Here is a 22,855-nt window from a genome sequence, read left to right as displayed (position 1 = left end):
TCAATCCCCGGTGGGAGTGCATACAGGAGGCAACCAATTGATGCTTCTCTCTCACATCAATATTTTTTTCTCTCTCCCCCATCCCTTCTCTCTCTCTAAATCAATAAACAAATCCTTGGATGAGGATTTTAAAAAATAAAAAAAAAATTTTAAGAGTTAACTGGAGCAAAAATTGATTGACATTGGGCAGCCCCAAACCAGAAGTGGTTCGGAGCACTCTGCTGACAGGAGCCAGGCAAAAGACTTTTATAGAGAAGGAACAGAAGTAAGCAAGGAATTTATCTGATTGACTGTAACTTAAGCAGTTGTATTATTTAGGAAGCCTGAGTTGGCTCTTTATGATTGGTTGTCCTTAAGTTTCAATTTCTTAACCTTAGGCATTTACAGGCTTAGGTTTTGGTTTGTTTGCATAGACTGCTGAGCTATTAGAACCATCTCATTCTAATGGCCTCCTTAACTTAACACTGACATTAACACTTAGAGTGTGTATATATCTAGTTTTTTTGTACAAATAAGTACAGAAATATGTCTTTAAAAATAGGATTATACAATTTGCAGCATGTATAACTATACTGTTCATTTCACACAACAGTGTGTTACATTTAGTACTTGTCAAAGTTAGCTATATCTCTTTCTGAGCTAAACTTTTGTTTTAATTTTTTCAATGCAATGAGACAAAAGAGCCAAGATACCAGGAGTTGGAGATCAGACATTTCCTGTCCCCTATATTCTTGGTCTAAAACAATGCTAGCCTTGTTTTTAGCCCTTCTATGAAAGTTTCCATGTGGCCTCATGTCCAGTCCCTAAGCTGGTGCCTTTTCCAGTTTCTTATTACAAATCTTTAAGCACTGATTTCTGTATCTGTCACATAGGCTAACACTGTAGTCACCCTCAAGCAGTGGGATAGCCTACCCTACCCAAAACTAGTTTGAATGCAGAGACTGAAGATGCCGCATATACACCAGGAGGATCTGATCTGAAAAGGTTTATCACTCACACAGTAAGATTTTCTGGGTAGAGCAAGGAACAGCAGTTGACTTAGGGTCTCATGTGGTTATGGGATGGGGCTAGGATGGGTTTTCACACTCAAGCCAGATCTTAAATAGTTTGAATTTCCCATCAGCGCAAAGGAAGAAGCAAGTGGACTTTCTTACCAGCTTGCCTGGGTGTGGGACAGAAAAGAAAGGGAGAGTTGCAGGAATTGAAAACTGTCAACAACCAAACATCAAAAATGGAGCCCAACTCTTTATTACAGCTGAGTTATGCTGTGGTAATAACCCATAAAATACAAGTAACTTGGTTTATTTCTTACTTATACTACATGTCCATTTTGGGTTTGCTGGAGAGATCTGCTTATTTGCTCCACTGGATTACCTGCCCATTTCCCAAACACTGTAGTTTTAATTGGGCAGCCTCAGGTTGCCTCTACTGCAACACAGTATCAAATCCCAGGGAAAAGATGAGAAAGCTAAAGATGAATGATGAGCTCTGTGAAACAAGCTGGGAAATAGATGTATACATTCACACAAACACACACACAACCCCCTATTTCTGTATCTTGGATTTTGGTATATATTAAAAATCACTGAGTTCTTTTTAATACCTCAGAGTATAGTATAACACTACAGAAGTTATTCTAGCCTTCTCCTTTTTCATATTTGCAAATTGCTTTTCTGACAATAAATTATTTTGATTATTTCCATTCTTATTATTCTCATTGATCTAGATGTTCAGTCCTTCCTTTTTATAACCAAACTTCCAGCTCAGGCATTCAAAAGCTAATCCCCAGACATGCCAGCCACCACCCTCTGCTGCCAGCACTTGTCAAAAGCTTGGCCCCAGATACATCCGCCCTCACCCCATCTACTTGGCAACTACTAAGTCAATTTTGATAAAAATTTCAGCGAGTAAAGTATTTTTAAAAACCTATATGGTTTTATAAAGAACTTAATGGAATTTCTAGAAGAGAAAAAATGTCAATATTTTTGCTGGTTGGGTTTAAAAGTAGATTGGACAAAGATTGAAAATATTTAAGATAGTTGACAGGTTGGGGAGGATAGAGTGAGAAAGGTCTAATGAACATTTACTGTTGGTCTCAGAAGAGGAGAGAAAAAATGAGGCATATTCGATATCTGAGTATCTAATGGCTGAGAATTTTCCAGAATTAATGTAAGATACAAATCCACAGATAAAAGAATCAAAGCAGAATAAATAAAAAGAAATCCACATCTGAGCTCTTAATATATTCCAGAAATAAAAGACATATTACCTTCACGGGAGCAGTGGAGATTGAAAATTTATTTCTCAACAGCAACCATGGAAGTTTGAAAACAATGTGTTGAAAAAAAATAATTTTTTTTGAGTAAATAATTTTGAGTAATAATTAGTAAATAATTATTATGTCTGAGATTTTACTGCCTATATTTTCTAAGATTTTAATGGTTTTGCGACTTATATTTAAGTATTTCATCCATTTTGAGTTTATTCTTGTGTATGGCAAGAGTTGGTGGTCTAGTTTCATTTTTTAACATGCCTGTCCAATTTTCCTAACACCATTTATTGAAGAGATTGTCTTTACCCCATTGTATGCTCTTGCCTCCTTTGTCAAATATTAATTGACCATAAAGGTGTGGGTTTATTTCTGGGCTCTTTGTTCTATTCCATTGATCTAGCTGCCTGTACTTATGCCAGTACCAGACTGTTTTGATTACAATGGCCTTGTATTATAGTTTCATATCAGATAGTGTGATGCTTCCAACTTTGTTTTCTTTCTCAAGATTGCTGTGGCTATTCAGGATCTCTTTTGGTTTCATATAAATTTTCTGAATATTTGCTCTATATCTGTGAAATATATTATTGGTATTTTAATACAATAGTGTTGAATCTATAGATTGCTTTGGATAGCATGGACATTTTAATTATGTTCATTCTTCCAGTCCATGAACACGGTATATACTTCCACTTATTTGTGTTTTTCTCAGTTTTTTTTTCTTCAGTATCATATAATTTTCCAAGTACAGGTCTTTTACCTTCTTGGTTAAATATTCCTAGGTACCTTATTTTGTTGTTGTTGTTGTTGTTGTTGCAATAGTAAATGGGATTGTTTTTCTTAATTTCTCTTTCTGGTATTTCATTATGGATGCATAAAAATACCACAGATTTCTGAATATTAATTTTGTTTCCTGCTACTTTACTGAATTCATTTATTAGATCCAGAAGTTTTTTTCTGGAGTCTTTATGAGTTTTCTATACTCAATATGGTGTCATCTGCAAATAATGATAGTTTTACTTCCCCCAGTTTGGATGCCTTTTACTCTTCTCATCTGATTGCTGTGGCTAGTACTTTCAGTACTATGTTGAATAAGAGTGGTGAAAGTGAATATCCCTGTCTTGTTCCTGATATTAAGGGAAATGCTTTCAGTTTTTGCTCATTGAGTATGATGTTGACTGTGGGTTGAATTTGTCATATATAGCCTTTATTATGTTGCGGTCTGATCCCTCTATTCCCACTATGCTGAAAGTTTTGTTGTTGTTTTTTAATCATAAATGGGTACTGGGTTCTGTCAAATGCTTTTTCTGCATCTATTGATATTATTATGTGGTTTTTATTCCTTTTATTTTATTTATGCAATGTATCACATTTATGAATTTGCAAATATTGTACCAACTTTGCATCCCTGGAATAAATCCCACTTGATCATGGTATATGCTAATGCTTTATTTTTATTTATTGATTTGAGGTGGAGGGAGAGACAGACAGGCATTGATTTGTTGTCCCACTTATTTTTGCATTCATTGGGTGTTTCTTGTATGTGCCTTGACCAGGGATCAAACTTGCAACCTTGGATGATGCTCTAACACAGGGGTCTCCAGCCCCCGGGCCACGGACTTGTATCAGTCTGTGGCCTATTGGGAACCAGGCCGTTCAACAGGAGGTGAGCAGTGGACAAGTGTGTGAAGCTTCATCTGTATTTACACCCTCTCCCCATCGCTTGCATTACTGCCTGAGCTCCACCACCTGTCAAATCACTGGTGGCATTAGATTCTCATAGGAGTATGAATCCTACTGTGAACTGCTTGTGTGAGGAATCTAGGTTGCATACTCTTTATGAGAATCTTATGCCTGATGATCTGAGGTGGAGCTGAGGTGGTAATGCTAGCACTGGGGAGTGGCTGCAAATGCAGATTATCATCAGCAGAGAGGTTTGCCTGCCCAGAGACCATAATAAATCCGTTGTTTGCAGACTCATATCAAAACCCTGTAAGTGGGCGGCAAGTGACAATTAAGCTGCATCTGGTGGCAAGCTTCATAGTGGCAAGTGAATCGATGTACCTCAATTATACAGCTGCATCTGGTGGCGGGCTTTCAGTCAGAATCCAGCACTTGTTTTAGTCTATGCATGGCCTGCCCATTTTATTTACTACTTCTATTCACACCTCTTTCCCACGCTGTGCATTTATCTCAGTCACAGTTTTGGTAAGCCTGCATGTTAACCCTAGCCAAAATGAGTAAAAAACAAATGTCGCTTGAGAGCTTCTTTGAAAAGGGGGAAAAGACCCAGTGATGAGGCAGCAGAAGACTCCAAGACTGCCAGCAAGAGGAAAGCTGCCGTTAAAAGAAAATACCAAGGGTCCTACTTAAATTACAGGTTCATTGCAACAGGTGATTCACATTCTCCAAACCTGCTTTGTATAATATGTGGTGACCAGCTATCAAGCAAAGCCATGAAACTTCAAAGCTGCTTCACCTCGTGGAGACCAAGAACCCTGCATTAGAAGACAAGCCTCCAGAGTTTTTCAAAAGAAAAAAATGTGTACACAAAGAACAGAAGCAATTCTTGAAGGCCATCACTTCATTAAATGTGTCTGCACTGAGAGCATCATTCTTAGTGGCTAACTGCATTGCTAAAACTCAGAAGCCCTTACTAATGGTGAAGAGTTGATCCTGCCTGCTGCTAAGGACATTTGTCGTGAATTTTTAGGAGAGGCTGCAGTTCGAAAGATGGTACATGTTCCTCTTTCGACTAGAAAGACGAACATGACAAACATAACTCAACAAATTGATGGAATAGCAGAGGACATTGAGGCACAACTGTTAGAGAGGATTAGTAAGTCACTGTGTATGCAGTCTAGGTTGATGAGTCTACCAATGTTGACAACAAGGCAACAATGCTTGTTTTCATGTGACACATTTTTCAGGAGGATGTGCATGAGGATTTTTTATGTGTACTTTTGTTGCCAACCAACACCACAGCTGCAGAAAGATTCAAGTCTTTGAATGATTACATATCAGGAAAACTGAATTGGTCATTTTGTGTTGGTGTATACACGGATGGGGAGGCTGCCATGACTGGACGGCATTCTGGTTTCCCTACTCAGGTCGAAGAGGTCACTTCTGAATGTGAGTCTATGCACTGCGCCATCCATAGTGAAATGCTGGCTGGCCGAAAAATGTCACCAGAACTTAACGACATTTTGTAGGATGTGATTGAGATTACCAGCCACATTAAAGTACATGCCCTTAACTCACCTCTGTTTGCACAGCTCTGTGAGGAGATGGACACAGAGCACACAGGTCTTCTGTTATACACAGAAGTGAGATGGCTTTCTAAATGTAGAACACTGGCCAGAGTTTTTGAGTTATGAGCCATTCCAGAGATTGCTTTTAGAAAAAGAATCACCTCTGGCAGCACATTTCAGTGACACAGAATGAGTCGCAAAACTTGCCTACTCGTGTGACATATTCAGCCTACTCAACCAACTCAGCCTGTCACTTCAGGGAAGAATAACAACTGTGTTCACGTCGGCAGATAAAATGGCTGCATTCAAAGCTAAGCTGGATTATGGGGGTGACAAGTGAACATTAGGATTTTTGACATGTTTCAAACATTAGCAGAGATTTTGAAAGAGACTGAGCCAGGGCCTTCTTTCTCCCAGCTGGTTCATGATCACCTATCTCAGCTTACAAAAGAGTTTGAACATTACTTCCCAACCACAAAAGAACCCCGAACTGGTAAGGAATGGATCTGCGACCCATTTGTGAATAAGCCAGGTAAATCGACTTTGTCCGTGCTAGAAAAGGATCAGCTGCTTGAGATCACAAATGATGGTGGCTAAAAGTGTGTCTGAAACAACTTCAAATCTCTATACGTTCTGAATTAAAGTCAAGGCAGAATATCCTGAGATTGCCACAAAAGACTGAAAAGGCCTGTTTCCATTTCCAACATTCTATCTTTGTGAAATAGGGTTTTCTGCAGTGCCAACAACCAAAAGGAGATTATGGGGTAGACTGGACAAAAGCAATGCACTTTGGGTGTCACTGTCTCCCATCACCCCCAGATGGGACCGTCTGGTTGCAGGAAAACAAGCTCAGGGCTCCCACTGATTCTGCATTATAGTGAGTTGTATAATTATTTCATTATATATTATAAGGTAATAATGATAGAAATAAAATGCACAATAAATGTAATGTGTTTGAATCATCCCAAAACCATCACCCCACACCCAGTAGGTGGAAAATTGTCTTCCAGAAACCGGTCCCTGGTGCCAAAAATGTTGGATACCGCTGCTCTAAGAAACTGAGCTGCTCAGTCAGGCTGGTGTATGATCTTTTTAATGTATTGATGGATCTGGTTTGCTAATATGTTGTTGAGGATTTTAGCATCTATGTTATTCAGGGATATTGGCCTATAATTTTCTTTTTCTGTAGCATCTTTACCTGGTTTTGTAATTAGGGTAATGCTGTCGTCCTAAAAAGAGTTTGGAAGTTCCTGCCTCTTGATATTTTGGGAATAGTTTGAGAAGGGTAAGTGTTAGTTTTCCCTTGAATGTCTGGTAACATTTGCCTGTGATATATATGGTCCAAAACTTTTGTTTGCTGGGAAATTTTTTATTACTGCTTTAATTTCATTAGTTGTGATTGGTCTCTTCAGGTGTTCTGATTCTTTCTGATTCACTTTTGGAAGATTTTATGTTTCTAGGAATTTATCCATTTTTCCCAGGTCATCTAATTTGTTGGCATATAGTTGTTCATAATATTTTCTTACAATCCTATGTATTTCTTTGGTGTCAGTTGTTATTTCTCTCATTTCTGATTTTCTTCATTTGAATCCTTTCTCTTTTTTTCCTTGACGAGTCTGGTTAAGTGTTTTGTCAATCTTGTTCATATTTTCTAAGAACTAGCTCTTGGTTTTATTGACCTTTTATATATTTTTTCCCCATCTCTGTGTCATTTATTTCCACTCTGATCTTTATTATTTTCTTCCTTCTACTCACTCTGGGATTTGTTTATTGTCTTTTTCCTAGTTCTTTTTGGTTTAAGGTTAGAGCATTTATTTGAGATTTTTCTTGCTTCTTGAGCTAGGCCTGTATTGCTATCAACTTCCTTCCCTCTCAGGACTGCTTTCTCTGTGTCACATAGATTTTGATTGTAGTGTGTTCATTTTTATTTGTTTTCAGGTGACTTCTGATTTCTTTCTTGATCTCATTGTTAACCCATTTATTGTTTAATAACATGTTTATTGTTTAACCTCTGTGTGTGTGAATGTTTTTCAGTTTTTATTGTAGCTGATTTCTAGTTTCATACCATTGTGGTCAGAGAAGATTATATGATTTCAATCTTTGAATTTGTTAAGATGTATTTTGTGTCCTAACATGTGGACTGTCTTTGAGAATGTTCCATGTGAACTTGAGTAGAATGTATATTTTTGCTGCTTTGTGATGAAATATTCTGTAAATATCAATTAAAACCCTTGATCCTATGTGTCATTTAAGGTCCCTTTTGACTTGTTGATGTTTTTTTTCCTGGAAGACTTATCCTTTAATGTCAGCGAGATGTTAAAATCCCCTACTGTGACTGTATTGCTGTCATTCTCTCCCTTAATGTCCAGTAAGATTTTCTTCATATATTTGAGTGCTGCTATGTGGGGTGCATATATGTTTACAAGAGTTATATCTTCTTGTTAGATTGATCTTGTTATAGCCATTGTTTTGAAGTCTATTTTGTGAAATATAAGTATATCTACCCCAGCTTTTGTTTGTTTGTTTCAATTTGCATGGACTATTTCTCCATCCCTTCACTTTCATTTTGTATCTGTTTTTTGTTCAGAGGTGGGTCCCTTGTAGACAGAATATATATGGGTCATGTTTTTTTATCCATTCAGCTACTCTTTATCTTTTTGATTGGAGCATTTAATCCATTTACATTTAAGGTTATTATTGATAGCTACTTACTTATTGCCACTTTATCCTTTATATATTATATTCTCTCGCTATTTCTTTTCTTCTTCTTAAAGCAGGCTCTGTAACATTTCTTGCAATACTGGTTTGGTGGTAATGACATCCTTCAGGGGCTTTTTTTGTTTTTTTGTTTTTTTCTTTTTGTGGATTTCTGGGTTTTTTGTTTGTTTGTTTTTGTTTTTTGTCTGGTAACCTCTTTATTTTGCTTTCAATTTTAAATGATAGCCTTGCTGGATAAAGTAGTCTTGGTTGTAGGTTTTGGCTTTTGGTCACTTTGAACATTTCATGCCACACCCTCCTGGCCAGAAGCGTTTCTTTGGAGAAATCAGCTGACAGTCTTATGGGAGCTCATTTGTAGGTGACTCGGTGCTTTTCTCTTATTGCTTATAAGAGTCTCTCTTTGTCTTTAATCTTTGGCATTTTAATTACTATGTGTCTTGGTGTGAGCCTTTTTGGGTTCATCTTGATTGAGACTTTCTGTTCTTCCTGAACTTGTGTGGCTTTTTCCTCCTTCACCAGGTTAAGGAAATTTTCAGCCATTATTGTTTTCAAACAGGCTTTCTATCCCATGCTCACACTCTTCTCCTTTGGGTCTCACTATCATGCACATGTTGTTATGTTTTATGTTGTCCCAAAGTTCCCTTAGATTTCCCTCATTTTTTTAAATTCTCTTTTCTTTTTAATGCTTGTGCTTACTGTTATTTTGCCCTCTAAATCACTGATTCCATCCTCTGCTTCATTTAACTAGCTGTTGATTTCTTCTAGTATATTCTTCACTTTAGGTATTATATTCTTCATTTCCGTGTCTCTCTTTTTTTAAATGTTTTCTATGTCCTTTTTACTGCTTACTATCTGTTTAAGTTCTCACTGAAATCATCCATTCTTCCCCTAAGGTCCTTGAGCATCCTTCTATTGTTTTAAACTCTGCATCTGTTATTTTGGTTGCTTCCATTTCATTTCATTCTTTTTGTGGGATTTCTCTTGTTCTTTCATTTGGGGTATATTTCTTTGTTTCCCCATTTTGTCTTTGTGTATTGTTCTATCTTGCTCAGTTTTTCATTTAATAATCTGTCTATATTTCTAAGTGATCTATACATTTTTCTCATTTTTAGATGTGTAGATGTGTGATAATAGTGTGGGTTCATCATTTTGTAGTTTTGTATTTTTCTGTCTTTGGTTTTAACTAACAGTGTCATTGATTATCCTTGTACATTTAACTGACACCAGTAATTTTTATTATTTTTTAAATTCACATCCTCATTCTCTGATGCCTCAAATTTTTAATACATTTTTTAATTTTCCTGCAGAATTGTGTAATATGTATATAGTGTGACTTCATTGTATAAATTAGATATACACTATGTACACACAATAAGTATGTGCATAACAATTTTTCTGTAAGGGTACATAAAATACAATAAGCTGTAATTATCTTTGGATAGAAGGACCTAACAACAGAAGCAGAAAGCAGTGAACACTTACTGCTTGTACATAAGTTTCTGTATGGCTAGAACTTTTAATTATTTGCCTATATTGTGAATTTTTAAAAAGTTATGGCTTCTGTCCGGAAGTAGCTATGTGATTTTTTCTTTTAATGCAAACGTGCATTGTTAATGTGGCATTTCCTACTTTTTAAAACACTTAAATATCTATAAAAAATTTAAAAAGGTAAAAACTCATTGAACTGCTATTTTAGGTGAACATCAAAGAATTTAGTAGATGAGTTGTATTACAAGTATATTGGCATTGTTATTTCAATAAAAATCTGTTTTAAATAAAATTTATAAAACATAATAATGGAATATGTTAACCATATGAGTTAGGGTTATGTTAAAAGAAGAACTTTTGTCATCCTCTTTCTCATATTGTCTGTCACAAATTCTTCCCAATTCTTGGAACATGAATTTTTGTCACTGGACATGCTATGTTCAGCTTATGAATGTCCCCTTCTCATGTGACATACCTTGCTTTGGACACCATAAGCTTGATAATATTGGGGTAACCTTCCAATTAATAATTCTTATTCCCATACTGTTTCTCTCCTTGAATTTCTACATAATGTATAGTACTTCCTCACCAAGAATATAGTTTTTAGGTGTATATTATCTTTATAATAAATGAGATTATGTATTTTCAAGGATTTAGCTCACAGACTCCTCATACATATTTTCTGTCTCTCTTTTGGATTTCTGGATTTGCTTTCAGAGGAATTATTTTTACTTGGAAGGAAAATGTACATCCTATTTCTTATCTAGTAAATTAACATACATCCTTAGAATTTCTTGGATATGGCCCATATTTGCTGGCTGCTCATATTTTGATACCTCTAAACTGGAAGATGTTTCTATAATACTGAAATTTATGGTTTCCACTACTCCAGTGCTTGTGGTCTGAGATGCTCCTGGAAAGGCAGTAGTACAGTGTATATAAGGATGAACCCACAGGAAGGCCTGATCAAAGTGGGGGTGCGGTGGGGGGGAGTTGATGCAATGTTTACCAATTTTACAGATTGTGCCTTTCATGAGAATTTGTTCTAAAAAGGAGGGGAGTGTTACTGCTAAAGCAGAAGTTTTAATAAATCTCTGTTGGTTGACTGAGGCCTTTCTATCTGAACACTTTTCCTGCATGTAGTACCTATTAGCTATTATAAGATAATTTTATTTCATCACCTAATCACCTTCTTGACCTTTAATTGAATGTTCATAGATTATGACTAAAAATTAATTAACTGTTCATTTCATTTATTGTTAACAGAAGAAAGCAAGGGATTAGATTTGGATCACTCAGATTTAGATTTGAATTGTTAACTTGCCACATATTAGTTTATGTGTCTTGAGTAAGCTGGTTTATTCCCTCAGCTTTAACAAAGGTTAAATATGAGAAATAAATCAGATATCATAAGTACAGTATCAAAATATAGTTTAATAAATGGTATCTAATAACAGAAAGGATAGTAGTAATATAACTGATGATTTTTAGCACTGGTTTTTAAGAACAATTGTGGCTTCTGGTTTTGTGTTGTTTGCTAGGAAAAGTAATTTCTGTAATTCTGTATTCAAAATTTATACATGAGGTACCCATCTTGCCATAATGAAAAATTAGTAAATAATTACAGGATATTTTTTTAAATCATGAATACATTTGCATGAACTGTATTAAAGGAATAAAAATCAAGTAATACATATTTAACCGAAGAAAGTTTTATTTTTGTTTTTTCTTTATATATATTTTTTATTTATTTATAGAAAGACGGAAAGGGAGGGAGAATGAGAGAGAGAGAAACATTGATGTGCGAGAGAAACAAGTCAATCAGTTGCCTCTCACATGCCCCAACTGGGGACCTGGCATATGTCCTGATCAGGAATTGAACCTGCAATCTTTTGGTTTGCAGGACTACACTTAACCTACTGAGCTGCACTAGTTAGGACTAATAAAAAAAAGGTTTGTTTAAAAAAAAAAATGGAATCACTCTGTAATACCTGTACATACTCTGCTAAGCACTTTATATAAATTATTATTATGATACTCTTATGAAATGCCTATCCTATTTCTATCTGTGATTCACAGGTAAGGTAACAGAGAGGTCTCGTAACTGCAGAAGGGCATATGACTAGTAAGTGGTAGAGTCAGTATTTGTATCTATCTAATTTCAGAGTCTCCATTCTTAACGCCTCATTATTTTGTAAAAATTATGCAGAATATAATTATTCAGTGAAACTTAATTCAGCTTTGAGTTGGTGATTTTTGATCTAATACCTTATGAAAAACACCTGGGTTCAATTTGTTCTTCCCAATGGAAGATACTATTTTTAGTCATAAGATGTATTTGATAAAAAATTTCAGTGTTTCATATAGAGAGGACTGTGGAGTAAAAGCATATTAAAAAGTACCTACAATAAAAAGAAAATTTTATTTTATTTTTCAATCTAGAGCATGTAATAATGCCACATAGCTTTAGTAAATACCTTGAGCATAAAACAACTTAATAATTATTGGCTAAGAATATGTCAAAGGCCCTTGTGGATCACTTTTTTAGCATTAAAGTTAATATGATAAAAATGGTAGCTAATGTTTAGTGATCATTTACTTTGGGGCAGTTTCCATGAATTATCTCATTTAAACTTTTCAACAATCTATGGAGGAGGTACTATTATTATCTCTGCTTTACAGCTCATTAAATTAAGAATTAAAGAGGTTATATAAATGCCTAAGACTTCACAGTAGTGACAGAAGTGGATTTATGAGCCTTTACTCCAAATTATTTTATTTTACAGCTCATACTTATAAAGTAGACACAGAAGTATTTAAACCAAAAACTACTGGAATTACAAAATGTTTTGTAGTGAGTTTTCTTTATGGGTGTGTATTATTTTTTCTTTAGGTTCACAATATTCTTGCAGAAATGGTGATGGGGGGAATGGTATTGGAGACCAACATGAACGAGATTGTTACACAAATTGATGCACAAAATAAGCTGGAGAAATCTGAGGTAAGAATGGAAACTGCTCTAGTTAATGAAGGCAGTAAGCATGGTAATAAACTATGTATGATTTGCAGCTTTCAGTGTTTGTCCTTCAGTATCACCCTTTAGGTACAGCTGGTATGCTTACTCAGTTTTAAAAAGAGAGTATACAAATTTTAGTAGCGAAATGTTCTGGGACAGCTGTCCACCAAATAGTTTTGTGCATCCTACTTTTAGCCACAGTCAACTGCCTTGGGTAATTAGCACAATTCCAAATTCTTATTGCTTAAAAAAGAAAGTATTTATTTGAAAATGGAATTAGTATTTGCATTATAAAACAGTAGGCAGTAATTATCAAGGAAATCTTAGAACTTATATTTTAAAAGATATATAAATTTAGCATCACAAAATCATTTCTGGAAGAGGAAAGAGAAGGCAATGGAATTCTCATGAGGAAGTAATACATTATAATAAGAGATTAGGAAGCCTGAGTACATATTGAAAAAGAAAATTCAGTATCTTAATCTTCTCAAAGGTCACTGACCAGTTTGCTAACTTATACGTTCATTGATGCATGTATTCATGGCTTTTGTTGCATTTTATAAGAGAAACCTTTGTGCTGTTAGAATGAGGTCCAACCAGCATGTTAGCATTTTACAAAACCCTACTTTAGAATTTTAGTGACTCTTCTCTCATGTACTAGGCTGAATATTAGTAACAGGGGTTGTAGCAGAGCCACTCAAGTTCACACTATTTTGGTTGTTTCAGTTTAGAGAGGTAACAGCCTTTATCTCATTCAGTGTTATGCTCATTTGAGGATACTCTTACTTTTGGTATTTATAGTCATAACTTAGATTTAGGAAAATATATTTTATTTATAATTATTAGTACAAATTCATGTGTTTGGTTGATATAAAGTAAATATTGTAAAAACAGCAAGGTATTAAAAATATGCTAGCATTAATTTATAGCAGGTGAGTTCTGAAGAATTATTATCTGTTGATACTTGAGGGGTTGTCCAACCTGTGCCCAGTGGACCACATGCAGCCCAGGATGGCTATGAATGTGGCCAACACAAAATTGTAAATTTACTTAAAACTTTTTTTTTGCTTAGTTTTTGTTAGTGTTTGTGTATTTAATGTGTGGCCCAAGACAAGTCTTCTTCCAGTGTGGCCCAGAGACACCAAAAGGTTGGACACCCCTGCAAGGATCAGGTTAATACAATACTATGCTCACTGGAATTGAATAAAACACAGGATGATGGATAAGTCTGAAATCTGAGGGTTAGAAGTAGTTGACCTTTGTATAAAAACATTTTCCAATGTTTTATTTAAAATTAAAATGATCCTGCATTTCTTACCTCAATTTCCCATCCCTATTGGTTTTCCAAAAAAGAGGCTTGTAATAGTGAAGAGCTTAAAATTATGACTGTTTTAAGTAACTGTACATGTTCTGTGTGTTCTATAACCAATTTTTAAAATACTGGTTTTTGAAAGGGAAAAACATAAACTAGATTAGGCTAGGAAAAGGAAACAACTCATAATATTATTTAATGTGGTTAGTTTGCAGTATATTATAAGGTATAATAAAAGACTTACTATAAACTGTAAACTGTAGTTTTTAAAGCCTTAAAATGATTATTTGAAATTTATATAATCTGTTACACTTTGTGTTACAAAACTGTATGGATATAGATTTTAAATGCCAAGAGACAGACAGTGACACAATCCATTAATCACTCTAAAATGAATGGATGCAGTAATTTGTAAATTCTGTGGAATCATCTATAAAAATATATTGACTTCTTGTCTGGAATTTTTACATTTCCAGGTATTTAACTTCTTTCCATTGGGGGTGTCCTTTTTTTTTCTTTCTCCTTAGTGTGATGTATATAATATTGACAAAAGTCATAAAGGACCTATAATAACTGCATAATGGATATTTGCTTTTTGATTGTCTAGTAAAATTTTGTTAATGAGCAATTTTTTAATCTATAAAGAGCAGTAAAATACAGAATTTACATTTTCAGTGGAAATGGTTATAAGAATGCTATAACTTAAAAATTCTTTTACAGAAGCAATGCTATTTAAAATAGTTTTGAATGTTAGTGAATACTGCCATTTTTCTGCCACTGATCATCTTGACGTACAGGCAGTTGTTATCTGCTACCAGACTAGTTTTTCTTTTTCTCCTCTACAAGAAAGTATGTTTTAAATCTGATTGGGTATAAACCACAACATATATTTATCAGGAGTTTCTCTACATGTGATGTCTGCTAATACTTAGTTATAAAATAGGATTTTGAGTCAAAGTGAGGCCCATTAGTCCTGATTATATTTTAAGAAATTGTGTTGAAAAGTAATGTTTACTCAGTAATTTTTCAGTAATTTTCATATATTTTAAGTATGTTTGGAAGGCTGCCAGCTTTATTCCAGATGCTGGAATGTCAAAAATTTTCATGTGGGTTCCATTTCCATGTTACTTAAATTGGTTATATCTACCAAACATATGACTGCAGAATAATCCAAGAGCACATGAAAGCAAACTATAAACTTTAATTAATCTGCCTCTTATTAAATTTTAGTTAAAATTTATTATGTAAGCAAAAACTTACCAGGAAAGACTTAATTAAAATCCAGAGTATCATGTTTAATGACAAGAGCAAGTTATCATATTTTAAAATTAATTTAAGTAATATTTAGAATAGCATTATCTTTTTAAAATCAGCCTGGGTTTAATTAAGATACAGCTTTTAAAGCATAATATGGCTCTATCTAAGTGCCTTTACTTTGTCACATATCGAAGATTTTATTATTTTGGGTTAATGATAGTATATTTTCAATGACAGTCAAAAGTGAACCAGTTTAATTCCCAATGCCTAGACAGGTAGGAGCAAAGATCACCCAGATCTTTAAACAAAGAAGGAAAGATATGCTCTAAATGTATTTTCATCTGTCCTGTTCTGATAGAAAAATGGTTTGCTATGTCATTGGGATATTGGGAAAGGAGGGCTTAAGCTGGGAAGTGGTGGGATTTGGGGAAAGTCTGAGAGGCACCCAGGAATCTGCATAGGAATGAAAGGACTCCCTGGGGTGGAGGTAGATGGGTGGGGTGGGAAGACTTGTTAGTTTTTATGTATTTCATGTTATTTATAAGATGAATAAATGGCTCTGAATTTAGTCACTACTTTTTTACAGTCAGTCCTCTTTTTTTTGGAACATCGTGATCTTTCTAGCTCTTTCCATTCTTCTCTCTTACAGACCTTTATCTTTCAATCTCCCAGACAGGACAGGTAGACAAGGTATTGCTGACTTTGGGAAAAATGTACTTTAACAAAAGGGAAAGCAAAATGATGTCAAAGGCAATTAATTATTTAGGCCAGACTCAAAAATTCTTTGTGTTAATGAACCCATATAGTCCCTGTAGCCTATTTTTCATTCTAGTTTCTCCTTGTAATTTCTTCATCTTTTATTGGACTTAGTGTATTTTACTAGTATATCATTAATGTCATGTTTGTTCTGTTTTGTCTGCCTGCATTGTAAAAGGAAAGTTTGAATTTTTTGTTCTTTTTTAAAACATTGTCATTTTATCCTGACAAATTACATTTTGTAGAAATGACAATTTATTTTGTATATTAAATTTAGAGTTTATGTTGAGCATCAAATGGCAGAACCAATCTTACTTTAACTTTCACAGATTTTTTCCCCATCTTTCTAAATTAGGATTCTAACATAAAATTGCCTGCTAGGTTTTAGAAGCTGTGAATTTAAAAACCAAAAGCTTAAACTTCAGAGTTTTGCAAAGTGGAAATCAGTGAAGGCTTAGAATAGTGACTGCTAAATGGTACCCCACATAGCCCTGTAATGGTTTTCATTTCCAAAGTCTTAACAGAATTGCTTTTACTAATTTTGATTAACAGGTATATATTAAAAGGGGCCAATGAAAAAGCAAGATCGGAAATCTTTTAAATTTGAAATTAGTGCTATAAAAAAATAGAATTAATTATATTTACCAAAATAAAATGGATTTCCACTGTACCAACCTTCTCACATCCTAATATGTCATAGTAAGACTCAATAAAATATTATAAACCTTGAATATTTTTGCAAAACATATTGATAAATATCAGATATGTTTTCAATAGACTCCTAGCTTTAAAAAACTAAATTTTCTCTGGTATTTTCTGTACAGTTTTTCACACTATAAGTTAACTGTGTGAAGTATTTTTTAAACATTTTTCATGTACATGATGAACAACTTTTTTATACAAAGCCATTTCAGGAAAAGTGAAAATGTTAATAGAACCCCATTTAAAAATTTCAAAATAAAAATACTTTATTGAGTCTTATGGAGGAAAAACACCTATAAATTTAACAAGTTAGATTACCTTCCTTACTAATTAGGAAAATGTCACTGAGAATATGGTATAGTTTTTAGCCACTAAATCATTACTTTCTGGATGTGTTTGAGAAGCAGCAACAGACAGGTGGCTTTATAATTTCTTATCCCAAGATCATGGGCTGTATCATGAAGCTGGGAGTACCATGTTTTGTCCCTGTATCCATATTACTTTATCCCTGCAATAGAAAATAAATAATGGTGTCATTCACTCTGTTGAGCCAAATCACTGTCAATTTCTATGTTCCAGTCTTTAATTTATGTTAAATTGCTGTTTTCTAGCAAGGAACCATCAACACCTGAGTCTCTTAACTTCCATACCTAGAAGTAGTAGTTAGCTTTTTCTCTTTTCTAAATCAAGTGTCTATTTTTAAAGAGTATAGAATAAGAAAAGTGGGCCTAAGTGACAGATGTTGGAAAGTCAACTTGTGAGTTGGTTCTGCCCCTCTATGCTGACACACACAGTTATTCTGCTCTTCTACAAAAAGTATGGTGAGGACCCCTGAGGTCGCTTGTAATGGTCAAAACTGTTACGTTAAATCCATGAATGGCTTTTGTCTGCTATATTTATTTCACACAGACAAATCCTGTGCTATAAATTAAAACTATAAATGAGGATTATATAAAATTATAAGTAACTTGAAAGGTTTTAAAAATTTTAAATATTCCAATATTGATAAATTTTTTATAAAATTCTATGTTTTTGCTCACTAGAAGATTGTCATCCGTATTTCTAATATCTTTATTTATAATTGCTATATTAAAGCACTGTCTTTAATGCAAAGAGCAAGCCTATTATTAGTTCCCAGATTAAAAGTTATTCCACCTTACATTCAGAAATTTAAATATTGACATTTTCTATTTTATTTAAAACATTTTCCAAAATCTGCCATTATTTTGTTAATGATTTTGAGTCTGAAACCATTTAATACTGTGTTTATTAATGTTGATGTTCTTTCACTTCGCTGTTAGGTCAAAATTTTGAATGTGCATATACCAAATTCCATCAGGAAGGGTGTGCAAAGGTTTTAGTATATACAAATTATTCCAGCTACCATCTTCTTATGCTATGTTTCAAGCTTGAAAAAATATTTTAAGATGGTAGGTTGGTATTTAATGTCTTAGATGAAATAAATTTTAGAGTCCTTTTCCCTTTGAGAAAGTTAATTGATATTGCATGAGGAAAAGGGAGCTTCAGATTTTTTGAAATATATTTTAGTAATGCTGCTTTTTCAGTTTTGCTTGCATATATTTTGTTTATTTTTGGGTCTGGCAATTTAAAAACAAAATAAAAAAATCATATCCATCCATTACTATCTTTGTGATTTTAGTGCTTGAAATTTCTGAGAGTATGTCTGTATAAGTCTTCTATCTGTTTGGCCTCATTTTGGTATACTTGCAGACTTCATTTTGTTTTCTTTCTCTTAATTCTGTTAATTTAATCTCATGGGAGAGAAAACATGACCATTCTTTTATATACTGTACTTCATTCTTTCATCTAATTCATACTCTTAACAGCTTTGGATTCATATATTTGTTTTTGTTAGTGGAGTTGCTGCAGTTTACCTGCCATTGGTGGTGCTCGAGTAAAATAACATAGATGGAAGCAAGTTATTTCTCCAGTAGGGTTTCATTCTTTTTATTTCTGCTCGTGTCAACTGTGTAATCTTAAATCTTTAAGAACTATGTTGTACTGTCAGAAATATCTTATTTTTACACTTTAAATTGTATAAACTACTAACAAGTCAGGTAAACTTAATTTCTATAAGTTTGAATGTTAGTAAAAGTTATCTTGCTTTGAATATATCTTACTGAAAAAAAAACTTAAATAAGATCAGAATTACACCTCTGTGTTAGCAAATTGATTTTCTAGTGGCACATTACTTCTGCATTTTATTTTTTAATAAAACTTTCAGGCTTCACTTTCATGAAAGTCTGAAAATGAAATTGATTTTATAGCAGCTTGGGTGTTGACTACCTGGTAAAGAAGTTTTTTTTTTAAGCCCTAGGTTTTTATGTATAAACATTGATAGCTCATTTAAACATCTACTTAATCAACAATCCTTGTATTTTTCCTTACATTTTATATTCTGTAGAATCTGATTTCTTAAAATGTTTAATTAAAACATAATTGACATACACATTACAATTTTAAGATTGTGTGACATTCTACACAAAAGTATTGAACATGCTTGAGAAATAATTTGATTCTTTTAATTCATTTGTGTGTTCTGAATAGTTACCATCCTTTGCATGTCTATAGCTTGCTGCTTATGTTTAGAAGAACTGTAATTTGTTGTACTTAAAAACTTCTTTTGTTTTTACATAGTAAGAACTTGGCACATATATGCTATTGACTTTATATGTTCTTATTAGTAGCCAACAGTCAACACCATCTTTGGTCACAAAGAAATGAGTTAATCTAATGAAATTTAAACAGGATGCATTTTTATTCTCATTTTCTTCGCTTTAGTGTAGCCCTTCATGGTATAAGGTATTATGGAAAAGAAGGCTTCTTGACAATTATATTTAGTTTAATACTGAAAACAATTATTTTAACTATAAATATAAATCATAACATCCAGTAAAACACACACATATCTACTTTTTCTCTCTTTCATAAAATCCTCTAATAATTTATGCCTTTTTAAATATTTATATTCATGTATCTTATCAATACTTTTCTGTAGCCTACTCATTATGTGTACCCTTTATAGAAATTTCAAGTAAAAATAGTGGCAAATTAGTTTGCTATTTAGAAAAATTATAAAATTCTTCTTCCTGGAAAAATGATACTAGTTCCAGGATGTTTAATTTTGTAAAGTAAGTCCCTCTCTGCCCTTGGGAGACAATATACTACCTGGTTAAAGGAAGAGAGCCTATAAATGGTAAAGTTATTTGAACTGAATTCTTCTTTGATCTTTCACAATTCTAAATTTTGGTAGCTAGACATTGAACTTGAACTGATCAACTTAAAGATATTTTTCAATATAATTTATGCTACCCTAGGTAATATTCATATGTATCTTTGTCTTTGGGTGCTGTAGGAAGGAAGTGGGGTATAACTAAAACTGCTTTACTTCAGGAAGGTATAAATGTAGAGGTCAGTCAAATTTTTAGTTATACATCAAAAACAACTAATCCCTATTAAATTATAAAAATTGAAGTCCCAGCCCTAATAAGTCTTTAATTGGGTATGGAGTGTTTCATTGATGTCACTCTTATCATTGCCTGTGTGGACCATATCTATTATTAATACTATTTTACAGATTTTTCTATTATTTCCAATTCTGACTTGATAATCCATGGCTTTTACTTCATTGCTTAACAATGTTTGTATCCTTTATTCAGCAAATAGTTTACACTGGCCTATTTTGTATCAGTCAAGATTTTTCTCAGGTAACAGCTTTATTATTATTTTTTTTTAATTAACAAGAAAGGTAGGATTACTTGAGAGAGAAAAAAACCTAAAATTACAAAAAGGGACTTTAAAACTAGTGTCTCTAATTACATAAACATTGCTTCTTATACAGGGTGGGGTGAAAATAGGTTTATAGTTGTAAGTGAAACGGTTTATTTTTCTGTTATGTTTTAATTATTGTATTATTTTCCATACAAACAACTGTAAACCTAATTTTGCCCACCCCTGTATATATGTAATCTAATCAAAGTAGATATTTTTTTGTTAAGTGTCTGCTTTTGTGCAAGACGATGTATTCCACAAATCGAATGTATTTGTTGGCTCTGTTATATAGCTTGAATAAAAATTGATGAAATCTAATTGATATATAAATTAAACCTTAAAAATGTGAAGACTGTTGATTTCTGGCTATTTCAGAAAAAATGATGTATATTCATTTTTCTTTTATTTTTAAGCATATTTTCTTTCAAAATTACTTCACAAAATTATAAATTTTCCTACTAAGATAAAAGTGAAATATTATATACTAGTGCTACTAGAAATTTTAATTTTTATTTATATTTATATATATATACACACTATCTTTTGCATTTGTGCTGTTTTTTAAATTTGTGTTATAAACTAAACATATGTTGTTGAACTTACTTGATATGATAGATTCTTTTCAATCGTTATGTCTTTACTAATGTATCAAAGATTGGAATGATCCTCTTGTTGCAGTTTCATTTTTAGGTAGAACTGTTCTCTTTGGATTGAGGCTTTAAAAGCCTGATTTTTTTTTAATATTCTAGAACTTTCTTTAAAGTTTAGAATAACCTTCACAATTTAAAAAAATTAAAAATATTGTTTTTAAATGTTTTAAGGCATTCACCCTAAGAAACTGAACAAGCATGATCTATTACTTTGTTTTTATTTCACAGTATATATTGATAATAAATGCCATTTTAAAGCAAAAAAAAAACCCCAAAATATATTATGATTATTGTAAGAGATGTCTAATAATGTAAAATAATGTAAAATATGCTTCATGCTTACATGTCAGTTATATCAAGATATAGATGAAGATCTAGCTTTTTAATTTGAGTATTGTGTGTACTATCTAAATAGTACAGTTTAATTTGTATTTAAATCTTTACATTGTTATCATTGCATGTGTTTACTGTATTTTTTAATGTCAGTTGTTTTCTCTTTATAGATTAGTATTTCAAAGTAATCATCCCATGTCAATTCAAACTTACCATGTGGTCTCTAAGCTTGTTATATAAAAGGTTTTTATTATTGTCCTCCATTTTTAGTGTTTTTTGATGAGCTACACCTGAGTTGTACATTTTCTTTTTCTTTTATTTGCTTCTGTATACAGGCTGGCTTAGCGGGAGCTCCAGCCCGTGCTGTATCAGCTGTAAAGAATATGAATCTTCCTGAGATCCCAAGAAATATTAACATTGGTGACATCAGTATAAAAGTGCCAAACCTGCCCTCTTTTAAATAAAAAAATTTTAAAGGCCACTCCCAGGTAAAATCCAGGGGGAAAAGTCATCTAAGTTTACCATGCAGTTGTTTACCAAAAAATGGAGGAGAGTCTTAACTTTTGCTCTTGGATTTAAGTCAAGGTACTGTATAGAAGTTGTGTAAAATCAATATGGCGGTTCAATGTTGTTTTTCTTCTTGCTCAGTGATTTTGAAGAAATTGAGTAGTTCCAGTATGATTTTTTTTTTTTCCTTTTCTAAACTGCATTCCTGTGCCCACCTAAGGCATGCCTCTATGTATTGACTACAACAGTATTTCAAAAAGTGTTTGGAACATTTCTTTAAATTATGTACAACCCAAAATGTTGGTGTTTTGTATAAATCACAAGTGCAACATTCCTTAATTCTTTCTGTTATTTGTCACAATTGTTATTTAAAGAACCAAGTATGTATTGCATGAAAACATTATGACCTTTCCTATTAGTTTAAATAAACTCCAAGGTAACTGGACTTCTAAAGCACCTTTCTGTTTGTCTGATATCTACTTTAGCAATAATTTTTTTTATGACCCTCTGACTCAACAAAGTAAATAAAAGTATATTTTGTCACTGTTAAGCAGCTGTTAATGATGACTTATTTAATTTATACTTCTGTTTTTAATATTCAGAAACTCACTAAATTTTTCTAAAGATCCATTATTTCACAGTCAAGAGTAGTGTATCTTATAACACACTGTATAGGATGAGTTCTGGAGTGGGAGATAACAAATCTCCTTCTAAAAATTGCAGAATTTATTTTATATATATAGATTTAAACCTTGAATCTGTTCCCTTCTTGCTCAGATATTGAAAAATAATTTCAGCAAATAC

The 22,855-nt window shown here is 33.1% G+C and overlaps 1 protein-coding gene across 2 annotated transcripts in view; it reads left to right on the top strand.

Moving 5' to 3' along the window:
- The window catches only part of AP3S1 (adaptor related protein complex 3 subunit sigma 1), a 67,524-nt gene extending 44,950 nt beyond the window's left edge, over positions 1 to 22,574 (top strand). Inside the window, exons 5-7 of one of the 2 annotated variants that reach the window (XM_054589938.1) lie at positions 12,620 to 12,727; positions 15,961 to 16,001; positions 21,880 to 21,996. In XM_054589938.1, coding sequence (XP_054445913.1) covers positions 12,620 to 12,727; positions 15,961 to 15,996 — 144 coding nt within the window. In that variant the 3' untranslated portion in view covers positions 15,997 to 16,001; positions 21,880 to 21,996. Of the gene's footprint in view, positions 1 to 12,619; positions 12,728 to 15,960; positions 16,002 to 21,879 lie in introns of both variants that reach the window. The other variant, XM_054589937.1, reaches the window with a different exon arrangement.
- The last annotated feature ends 281 nt before the right edge of the window (positions 22,575 to 22,855 follow it).

The sequence above is a fragment of the Pteronotus mesoamericanus genome, unplaced genomic scaffold (genome assembly GCF_021234165.1).
Source record: "Pteronotus mesoamericanus isolate MK-2021 breed Mesoamerican mustached bat unplaced genomic scaffold, CSHL_Meso_final scaffold_167, whole genome shotgun sequence".
NCBI lineage: Eukaryota > Metazoa > Chordata > Mammalia > Chiroptera > Mormoopidae > Pteronotus > Pteronotus mesoamericanus.
This window is presented reverse-complemented; position numbering and strand designations above follow the sequence as displayed.